General features: G+C 40.8%; 1 protein-coding gene across 2 annotated transcripts in view; it reads left to right on the top strand.

Moving 5' to 3' along the window:
* The first annotated feature begins 8,400 nt into the window (after nucleotides 1–8,400).
* Nucleotides 8,401–11,854, top strand: part of LOC126284204 (phosphatidylinositol 4-kinase alpha) — a 170,152-nt gene continuing 166,698 nt past the window's right edge. Inside the window, exons 1-3 of one of the 2 annotated variants that reach the window (XM_049982969.1) lie at nucleotides 8,401–8,595; nucleotides 8,671–8,884; nucleotides 8,972–9,151. In XM_049982969.1, coding sequence (XP_049838926.1) covers nucleotides 8,506–8,595; nucleotides 8,671–8,884; nucleotides 8,972–9,151 — 484 coding nt within the window. In that variant the 5' untranslated portion in view covers nucleotides 8,401–8,505. The remainder of the gene's footprint in view (nucleotides 8,596–8,670; nucleotides 8,885–8,971; nucleotides 9,152–11,854) is intronic. The other variant, XM_049982968.1, reaches the window with a different exon arrangement.

Here is an 11,854-nt window from a genome sequence, read left to right as displayed (position 1 = left end):
AGCAGCCTGCATTGCTGCGAAAGGTGGATATACACTGTACTAGTGCCGACATTGTGCATGCTCTGTTGCCTGTGTCTATGTGCCTGTGGTTCTGTCAGTGTGATCATGTGATGTATCTGACCCCAGGAATGTGTCAATAAAGTTTCCCCTTCCTGGGACAATGAATTCATGGTGTTCTTATTTCAATTTCCAGGAGTGTATATTCCAGATGAAATGTGAGGCAAGAACTCCTGTGGCCACTTGAAATACTGTTTTTTAACAAAGATACAAATATACTTACAAATTAGGTGGAATACCGGTTTTTGGGTTTGTATTCTATGAACTAGATCACTGTCATGCAGCTTCTTGGCATTACAAGCAGCACAAGAATTATGAGTTCTGATTCTCACAACACAAGCAAATTTCGTACGACTTAGATTACTGACAGCGTGAGTGACATAAAAAAAAACCACTTGGAACAAAAAGTTAATAGAGCTGTGTACACATCAGTGAACTTTCATTAAAATCGCCTCTGGGAAATTCAGAATATTAATAATGTGAAGAAGTTACTGATCTGCTTCACGAGCTAGTATTGTGTGTCACGAGCTACCTCCAAGAATGATCGGTGATCGCTATCACTGTGTGTCTGTCTTACTAACACAGAAGCGCAGAAGTTGGCTGCTGGTCATGCGAGAGGCAGGCAGAGCTTATCCCCTCGCAGCGCCTCTCTTCCAGTGGCGGTCTAAGTTCTCGTTTGTATGCGCTCTGGGGCCACAGCTACCTAAAACTGTCGGCACTATACTTCTGTGAACTCATGTTGTTTACGATTGCTGCCCCTAATTGTAGCCTGTTTCCTCACCAGATAAGTCAGTTGTTGTTTCTTCGCATCTGAGCACAGTGTCAAAGCTTTTGAAACCATTTGCCAGCGTTTTTTAGTCTCTTGTGAAAATCCTAAACGTTGTGAATATCTAAGAACGTCATCCAAAGAAGGACACAGAAACTTGAGGACCTGAGTACACATGTTGTCATGAGGATAGCGTATAACCCAGTCCCAGATTAGGGAATCATCATATGACCATTTGTGTATAAAATGTATTTCTGAAAAAAAAAAGTAAAGAAGACTGCTTCAGCCTAATAATATGAGTATTGTATCATTTATCGTACATGATTCCCACATGTGTGCTACACTACTTTGTTCCTATTCTGTCAGTCAGAGTAGTTCAGCCACAACAAATGTCTTTAAATTTCCTATAGAACCAGTTGATTCTGACTACTGTACGTTTATTCCAATATTGAGTCACTTTACAGGAATACGCAGGGTTAAAACATAATTACAGTAAATATTTGGGGTATTATGAATCTATCAAATATAGTGAAGTTAACTGTTCTCGTTACTGCATTTCAGGACAGTCACGTTATCAGTACCAGAAGTGCCATGCCACATTGCTTAAGCAGGAAGAGAGTATCTCAGAATGTGAAAGGGCTTCATAATATTCTGCATGAGGTACTCAGCAGAAAAACTACTGCACTTAGTCCATATGGCATCAACAGATATCTTACACAGTTTCAAGAGTGTTTAACATATGACAGTTTTCAAGCAATTACAAAAGTGAAAGCAGCTCTGTGATGAATATTTTTGCAAGTAATCCATAAAAATCCATCATTTATGTACTCTCACTATCGTAAGTGGCTAAAAACCATACGTTAAATGTATGGCATTGATTTAAAACTGGAATGTTAAACACCCATGAAGATGGACGAGATATCTATGACTACTAGGCATACAGAATGAAGTAATTCATCTAGTGTATGGTCCATCTAGAAGATGTTGAGGCTCTTTCACTTCTTTATGTAGGTTTCCTATACATAATTGAATTTAATCTATCATCTCTGATACTGGAACAGGATTGTTGTGCAATTCAGTATGGAAAATATCAATTTTCTCTATATTTGTTAGTCTTGCAGCACAATAAAAAGTGATTCTAAATCTACTGTGGGTCTGTTTATTCCAGTAAACTGCCATAAATATTGGATTCAGAGTGATGACAGATTAACCTCCAAAGAATCAATAAGTCACCCCTTCATTTACTGAATTATAGGATTGGATATATCTTACAATACGAATTTGAATTTACTCCATTGATATCCTTCTCTACTTCAGGCTATTAATGTTTTCTACAATGGGGTGCCACTTGTCCTTCCATACTATCACAAAAATCATTAATCTTAACTAAAATATCTTCATAATTTTGCTCTGTTTAGCAGTACTTGACAGGTACTACCAGTAATCTCTGTTCTCTCTTATGGAGACCGCTAGCTACGACACAACTTCACAGGATTTTCGCATTCTTTTTGTATTATTTTTATATGAATAGAAATGCAGTAGCACTAATCTTCTTGTAGTCTTTCATCATATGATCTCCTTACCACAATGCAAGCACACATGTTCCGTAATTCCACAGAATTTAGCTTATGATACTCACCAACAATCTGCTCAGCATGAATACCAGTATTAAGGGCAATTCACACTGGCTGTCATATCAAGTCATGTCATAGCACCATCACATCAGTATGTATTAACATTGTTCATGAGGGCACATCACGTCATGTCAGTTCACTTAGCCCACTACAGAACAGTGAAACTAAGGTTATGATTTAATGTCTGTGATACAAAAAGTCAGAGAATAGTATTGGAACTGAGGATACAGTAACAATAAACTCTATTAATGTTCAAAGCAAACTTCCCAACGTATGTTCTTGATCGATTTTGTGTGGTAAAGTGTTGAGAAGTGAAATATTCTTTTAATACGCCGACATTTATTTGCTAGCGAAAATGTATGTAAACAAACACATCAAACAATATTTATAAGGCAATAAATAGAGCCTGTTTGCATTATTCATTATGTTTTTTTTCTTTATGAAATTGATAACATCATAAACAACTGAATTTTATTCCTTCACTAGATCTGACTTTTTCACTTAAAATGTTATTTAAGGAAAACTGCTTCATCAGCTTATGTACTTGTTTATTTACAGTGCGGCAGTCAGCTCTGCTCTTTTATTGTAAAAACTGAAAAATTGTCACTTACATAGTCTGTTCTTGTGTGTGGAACAACACTCAATGGAAAAAATATCCAACTCTTTATAGAACATTTGCAATTGCCACAAAAATAAAGTGCAATAATATAAATAAATATTAAAAATAAACAAAAGCACAAAATCCACTATTATAGCATGTGTAACTGGTTGGTAGGACATGTTCTGAGGCATCAAGGGATCACCAATTTCGTATTGGAGGGCAGCGTGGAGGGTAAAAATCGTAGAGGGAGACCAAGAGATGACTACACTAAGCAGAATCAGAAGAATGTAGGTTGAAGTAGGTACTGGGAGATGAAGAAGCTTGCACAAGATAGAGTAGCACGGAGAGCTGCATCAAACCAGTCTCAGGACTGACGACCACAACAACAACAACAACCACCAGAATGTAGAATGTACGCGTGCAAATGTTCTTGCATTGTGTTGTGCAGATGTTGGAAGTCAGTTTGTGGGATGGACTTTCATGGCTGTTGCACTTGGTCACTCAATACAGGGATGGTTAATGCTGGCTGTGAATGATGCTGGAGTTGTCATCCGAAGATGTCCCACATCTGCTCGACTGGAGACAGATCTGGTGATGGAGCAGGCCAAGTCAGCATGTCGACACTCGGAACTACCCCTTGGAATGATGTTCCTGAATGGCAGGACAGCAGATCGAATCACCAGACTGACATACAAATTTTCAGTCAGGGTGTGTGGGACAACCACGAGAATTCTGCAGCTTGAATACGAAACTACACCCCAGACCATAACTCCATGAGTAGGTCCAGTGTGTCTGGCACAAAGAGACATTGGTTGCAGGCCCTCAACTGGTCTCCTTCTAGCCTACACACAGCCATCACTGGCACTATGGTTGAACCAGCTTTCAACAAAGAACACAACAGATCTGCACCGTGCCGTCCAATGAACCCTAGCTTCACACCACCGAAGTAGCAAATGGCTGTGATTTGGGATCAGTGGAATGCGTACTACAGGATGTCCTTGAAATGGCCAATTTTTAATAGTTTGTTGTGTCACTGTGGCGCCAACAGCTGCTCAGATTACTGCTGCAGATGCATTACAGTGAGCCAGAGCCATATGCTGAACACAGTGGTCTTACCTCTCAGTAGTGCAACATGGCCAATCAAAGTCCTACAGCAACACAGAAGAAAAATCCAGCTTCTCATAGCGCCTATTGCAGGATCTCGGCCAAACTCAATGAGGTGTTGATAATGGTGTCTTTGTCGACCCAAGGGTATGCATGACTAACTTATCTCAAAGATAACTAACACTGACGACCGTTAAGACGTTATTTAAAGCAAACCTGACTTGCATCCTCATAGTGGCGTTACTAGCGTCACTCTTACACGATTGGCGCGAAATTTGAATATACATCGTCTTTCAGATATAGAAACAAGCCTACCAACTGTCGTCTATTTCACAGAACTCCTTCTTGATGCTGCAACTTTTTTCCGTGAGTGTAGCTTAATGGAGGTACCTCACCAGCGATGAGAAAACTCTATGACTAGCAACAGCAGCCTGGTGTGAAACATAAGTATCTATGAATCATTGTGCTTTACTCCTGCTGTCAACTTAGTCATGTTTCGTTCTCTGACGATTATGGAATAAAGTGCATGTTATAGGTAACTGTGTCAGTACTAACTTTAACATTCTCCCATCCTGGCGTAAAATTTAAGTTGGTTACCTATAATGAATGCATACAGTTCATTTGAATGCATCTTCGTTTTCAGCTCAATTACCACACATCGACAATGGAGCCAGCTTGCAACTGCAGAACACCTAAATTCCTAGAGATGTGTTTAGTGCTTCGTGGGAAATACTCAGCAGCTGATGATTTTGGCAGCAAGAAAACAATCTCTCTTAGTACAGTAGTGAACAATGTATCCCTAATGCAATCTATTGGGTTATTTTGTTCCAGACTTTACTTCACATGCATATCATTCTAGTACTAAATATCAGTTTGTTGAACATACAAATTCTCAAATGTACACTGATGATGACATGCCTACCATACCATGTCCAGTGTCGGTCAACCACTTCATGCTGCATCCCATGGTACTGAACTTAACCCGCACTATGAGCGGATACTGTGAACTCATCCACTATGGCTCTCCAGACTGTGATTGGTTCATCATTTCTGAGTGCTTTCTGGCCACACATGGCCTCTTGAACGATGTTGCAAAATCCATTACTTTGCTTAGCACCTTACTGAATATGCTGTTATAATCAGTAATATTATTCTGATACCCTCATATAGCAACAAATACAGTGCTGTGAAGTCTGCACTACTGCAACATCTTTCACAGACATCAGAGCAGCAATTAAGACAAGTAATTTGCGATGAGCACATGGGCAGCAGGATGCCTTCACAAATTTGATGCTGATTATGTACATTGGTGGATGTTATCCACATGCCTGATAGCACAGTTTGGACTCTGTGGATGGTCAGGCTCCAAACTCAAGTACAACTGCTGATGAGTTCACGTATGTATGAATCATTGGCAAGCAAATTAATATTGGCAGACAGGATTATTCCTGTTTTGCAACACTGACAATATATAAACAACCATGACTCACAGCAGCTACCCCTTGCCAACTGAGTAGGTGCGGCCAAACCAGACCAACCACACCCAAACAGTGCCAAATGTGATGTCAGCTCCGCCACAGGTGATGAAGACCTTCAGCCAACCATAAGAAACATTCACACAACCGGCAAACCATGCCTCATGCATTGACATTTCTGTGTGTGAACAGCTCTCTTGGTCTCACATACAGTTTGGTGACACAACTTGCAACAGTGGACAACTGACAAAGTAAAACGTGATCTGCAATAGTCACACTGGTTCGACATTTCAAATCACCTCATCTTAATATATATCGATGAAGCACCTTACACACTCCCTCTTCACCAGAGTGATGGACTCTACATCTTTTACGATGTACATGGACAATACTTTCTCATTGACGTAGGTTTACAATTGAGTACCTCGCCCCATGGACATTTTCCAGCAAAGAGCAATATACCTGCCATCCATCTCCATGTAGCGAATGACTTCTCTATTACCCGTCTATCGATCTGCATCTCTTTCTTGGCTCTGAGTTGTTTTTGTGGTGCTTGCGGTTGACTTCATCTGACACTTCTATATGTCTGCCTGGTGTCATCGATTATGGACCCCACTGGCATGGTGGGCTTCTACTACCCCTTTTCTCGAGAAGCATTCAGTATTATGACGTGACGAAGGTCAAAGATACCTGCACAGCTGTATTACGTTACCGGCCCAAATGCAATAACTGCAGCAGCATTATTTCGACACAAGGTTGGAGCTGCAATAACTGCAGGATGAAAGTGAAACCATACAGTGAATCATTCACACAGATTAGGATGAACTTACATTCGCACAACGCTACCTGACGTCTACTGTGATGCAACAATCTCATCCATCTGTTTCAACTGATTCCAATACAGCAACTAACCAGATCACTGTACAATAGGAACACCTACCATCGTAGCATGCATGACAACACTGCTTCCACATCCAGCTGAGATTAGTAATGTATGTCCTGTTCATCTTCCATTTACATCATCTGAGTGTGTTACCATCCCCACCATGCAGACACAAATACAGTTTGCGCTGTATACACTCCTGGAAATGGAAAAAAGAACACATTGACACCGGTGTGTCAGACCCACCATACTTGCTCCGGACACTGCGAGAGGGCTGTACAAGCAATGATCACACGCACGGCACAGCGGACACACCAGGAACCGCGGTGTTGGCCGTCGAATGGCGCTAGCTGCGCAGCATTTGTGCACCGCCGCCGTCAGTGTCAGCCAGTTTGCCGTGGCATACGGAGCTCCATCGCAGTCTTTAACACTGGTAGCATGCCGCGACAGCGTGGACGTGAACCGTATGTGCAGTTGACGGACTTTGAGCGAGGGCGTATAGTGGGCATGTGGGAGACCGGGTGGACGTACCGCCGAATTGCTCAACACGTGGGGCGTGAGGTCTCCACAGTACATCGATGTTGTCGCCAGTGGTCGGCGGAAGGTGCACGTGCCCGTCGACCTGGGACCGGACCGCAGCGACGCACGGATGCACGCCAAGACCGTAGGATCCTACGCAGTGCCGTAGGGGACCGCACCGCCACTTCCCAGCAAATTAGGGACACTGTTGCTCCTGGGGTATCGGCGAGGACCATTCGCAACCGTTTCCATGAAGCTGGACTACGGTCCCGCACACCGTTAGTCCGTCTTCCGCTCACGTCCCAACATCGTGCAGCCCGCCTCCAGTGGTGTCGCGACAGGCGTGAATGGAGGGACGAATGGAGACGTGTCGTCTTCAGCGATGAGAGTCGCTTCTGCCTTGGTGCCAATGATGGTCGTATGCGTGTTTGGCGCCGTGCAGGTGAACGCCACAATCAGGACTGCATACGACCGAGGATTTCTATGTACTATGCCGTTTCCTCAGAATGATTAACTCCTGTCGTCGACAGTTCCCTAGTGCTGCTGCCATATGGGCACCACTCACAGAAGTTCTAACTGCCAAGAACACAACTCGTATGTACAAGGTCGAGTGAACTCCACATATGCAACATGCCTTGACAAAATTAAAGACTGTCTCGTATGTGCCACAACTTTAGGGCATCCACTACCTATCCCTCTATTGACGACTATGTTGGACGTGAGTGACTTGGTCATATGGGCGATCCTGTAGCAAGAAGTGGCGGGCATTCAAGAGCCCTTCATTTTTTTTATTTCCGTGTAAACTGATGGATTATCAGTGCAAGTGGCCGCCTACGGTCGTGAAATGATGGCGGCGTTGAAGCGATCTGTCAGTTTAATGTTGACGTGGTGGGCAGACTTGTCATCATTTACACACATTTGGTGCAATAGATATGTAACCCTTCGAAAGATTCCTGCCCTCTACGGTTCTGTCACCAAGAGCATACAGTGCTATTCATAGCTGATGTCAGGTACTGTAAACTTAGACTGTCCTGTGTCGTTACTTTACATTACAATTATCCCATCCTGGAATAAAATTAAATTAATTTCCGATGTTAATAGCGAGGTCTGTGTCAAAACTTTCTGCACGAGAAACCCTTACGTGACGTTGACTGCTTGTGGAATTCCTGCTTTTGAATTGCATTGTGGCATGTTTTGACGTGTCATGACAGCCAGTGCGAATTGGCCTTTACTGTCTTGTTATTAAAATAAAATAAAAGCAAATCTTAAAGACTGAATATTCTCTTGCCGAGTCCGCTGAAGAAACACATCTGATGACACATGAAAAACATCGTTGTAAATCTTTGACCACTTTATTTCTTATCTTTACCTTTTTGTGAGTGAAGAACTTTGACTTGCAAAATGTCAGTTTAGGTATAGATGTTGGTTGTAAACAAATTTGCGGCTGCTGGAATTATTTAAGCATAATGATTGGCGAGGAAAAACATGTTTTTAGAAAAACTGTGCAACATTTGGCGAGGTCCCTTGCCGCCATCAAAAATACTCCATGGGAGAAAGTAAGAGTTTTCTTATGTACCACTGATTCGTCTGCTGTGGATTTGCGTCAATACAGTTGTTATTTTTAATTTCAGGTGAACACACTGTTTGCGTTGTGCCCTCAAGAAAATGCACAAGGGATATTTCGTCTTGATCAGAGGGGACAAGATGCGGTCATTGCTTTGGGTCTTTATTTTTTGGAATCAAATTTCCAGCACAAGGATAGGATTCTACCGTATTTTGTAAGGTTGCTGAAGGGTCTCGCGAAAGCAGTCTGGCTAGATGAAGTGCGCACTTCATCTACGGAAAGTAAGAATAGTTGTCATTGTTGTTATTTTCTATTCGTGTTCTGTAATGACTGTAATAAATGACTTTCTTGTTCAATCCTCCGTGTAGAAGTACCAGTAGCAGAAAGATTTAGTTTCTGCTTAAACACACTCCTGTCAGACGTTGCAGCGAAATATGAAGCCGTACGAGATGAGATCATAGCGACTCAAGTTGACTTTCTTGGAGTGCTTACGAACTTGTGCAGGAGCTACAAAGAACAGACCCCCCCTCGGGGATCAACGGCAAAACGTAAGTGATGCGTTGATGGTTGTATTTGATTATTAATAAATAAAATACTTGTTCACTTTAGCGGTTTACCCAGTCATTCTAAACATTCAGTTCCTGTAGTTCAGAGAAGTATTAAGTATGTGCCAGAAAGCTAGACATGGAGATCATTAGTTTCATTTTATCTTGATACTTCGAGCTGATTTGGCGGTGGTGCAAGAAGAGTTAGCAGTGTTATGTGCTATATTCTGCAGTGGTAATGTTCGGTCTAAACTTTTACAGCCTGTCCTTTGAAATCAGCAAAAAGATCCAGCAGGCATTACAAGTCTTTTAATCAGCCTAGCTGTCTCCATTAACTTCAGTGCCTCGCAGGTGGAGGACAGAAGCATTCGAACATCTGAAGAAATTTCAAAGCAGTTTGACAAAAAGAGGTATAAGGGGCAAGTTACGTTTATGATCTGGAAAATAAGATCAAGCAGTAATTCTAGAGGTTGTAGGTAACAGTTTGGACCATATACTCAGTTATACAATGGAGGATGACATCAGCCACATTGTTGAGAATGCTATTCATCCTAGCATTAAGATTGTGTCATGTGGTGCATCATGTGAGAAACCCTGATTTGCATCTACATCCACCAATTCAAAATGTGTGGCAGAATGTCCTGCCCATTGTACCAGTTATTAGGGTTCATTGCTGGGCCTACTCTTGTTCCTGATCTATATAAATGACATTCCAATGGCTTTAAAGGGCAGTTCAAAGACTAGAATGTTTTATGAGGACACAAGCATAATAATCAGGCATCAAAACTAAGTCGTAGTGGACACAACTTAGTTGATAGCTGAAAAGACTATTCAAGTCTTAATCTCATACAATTTCAGACAAGCGATAATATCATTTAGCACTACCAGTAGACGCTAATTGTCATTTACTGAATGAAGCGTGGCTTGTAAAATTTAGTGGGCTCGAGCCAGATAAGAAATTAAAATGGAGTCAACAGATCGATAAACTACTGAAGAAGCTCATTTCAGCATGTTCTCTTAGAAACACCTCCCATTGTGTTTACCTTAAGACAAGGGTGTTGGCTAATTTTGCATAGTTTCACTCCCTGTTGTCAAGGAATTACCTTCTGGGACAGTGCACTTAAACTAAACTAAGTGTATGTACAGCAGAAGTGAGCAATAAGGATATTCTATCAAGTAGATAATTGTGCATATTACAGATGCCATTTTAAGGAACTTGGAATTCTTACATAGTTGCTGAATGATAAAAACCAGTTTTAATGGAACTGTGATGTACATAATCATAATATAGGCACATAAATAATTTTCTTATTCACTTTGCTCCTTGTCCCAGGTGTAGAATATAATTTTGTACTCTGATGGCAAGATGAATAAATAACTCTAATACCACCTGCTGGCTTTGATCAGTGAAATCCTACCAAGCCCAGAATGCCACACAAATTTGATTGTGACCAGTACCTTAAACTTTTTCATGATTTGAAAATGTTACCATCAAATACACAGCTGTAGAAATTATTTATAATAGGCTAAATGTCGAAGCTGACACGACTAATGGGGAAAAGTAGAGGGTTTGGTTAGGGACAAACTAAAATTGAACACAAATCCTAAAATAAATTGTACTACACTCCTATTGACATATTGTGAAAGATATCATAAAAGTATTGACAAACAGAGTTACAAACTTTCTGGCAGATCAAAATGATGCTTCTATCAGTACCTCATTGACGAAACAGAGTTAAGCTGTGTGGCTCAACATAAAATACTGATACCAATACAGGAATCCTAAAAGAAATTGTAGTACACACCTAGTAAAAAATTTAAAAAAGACCTAGCATGGTATTGACAATCGGACTCGAGATATGTACTTACACTATAAAAAAGATTGCACTACAAAATGCTGTAAATAAAGCCAATACACTAAGGAAAAAATTGCAAAAACTAACAAAAGGCAATATCAGCAACAGTTGACCTGTCCATGGTACCACAAAACCAGAACTGGCTTGTATGACGAATATCGATGTAGATAAAACAAGCTGCATGATACCTGCTGCTCACAGTCCCAACACAATAATTACCAACATCTAACAACCCAACCAAAAAATTCAAAAAAAGTGCAATAACAGCAATTTTGATCTACAAGAACCCACACAGTTATGCACAGAAATACACGTGCGATACATACTATAGTAAAAATATTAAACTCATGAAAACATACTGGCCAAAGTCAGTCAACATACAAATCTAGCAGTCTAATGATACCAAAAACTATGTCATCTATACAATCTCTTGAAACCAAGCTTAGACTTTTCAATCCAGGAACCCATCCAGACAAAACACTACATAGTGCCCCGCCGACAATCCCACATATAGTGTTTCCTCGCCGAGATGCAGCAACATTGTCAATCTCTCAAGTTGTCCACAAACTTAACATGCCGTATACTATATAATTAAATGAAATAACTGTAGGCATTTAATCTTGCTTGACATGTCATCCTGTACTGTGACATACAGAGACACACTCATCTTTGTTGTCACAGCCATGACTAACAAAAATAAAAACATAAAATTAAATCCCAATCACAAACAACACACCGCACTAATAATTCCAACCTGAAAATGGCTCTGTAACTGCCAACTTCTAAATAACTCACTAATAAACTGCCACACTCTCTTCCAATATTATTATTATCATCATCATCATTATTA

Source organism: Schistocerca gregaria, chromosome 8 (genome assembly GCF_023897955.1).
Source record: "Schistocerca gregaria isolate iqSchGreg1 chromosome 8, iqSchGreg1.2, whole genome shotgun sequence".
In the NCBI taxonomy this organism is placed as follows: domain Eukaryota; kingdom Metazoa; phylum Arthropoda; class Insecta; order Orthoptera; family Acrididae; genus Schistocerca; species Schistocerca gregaria.
Note: the sequence above shows the minus strand (reverse complement) of the source record. Positions and strands in the feature narration are given on the sequence as shown.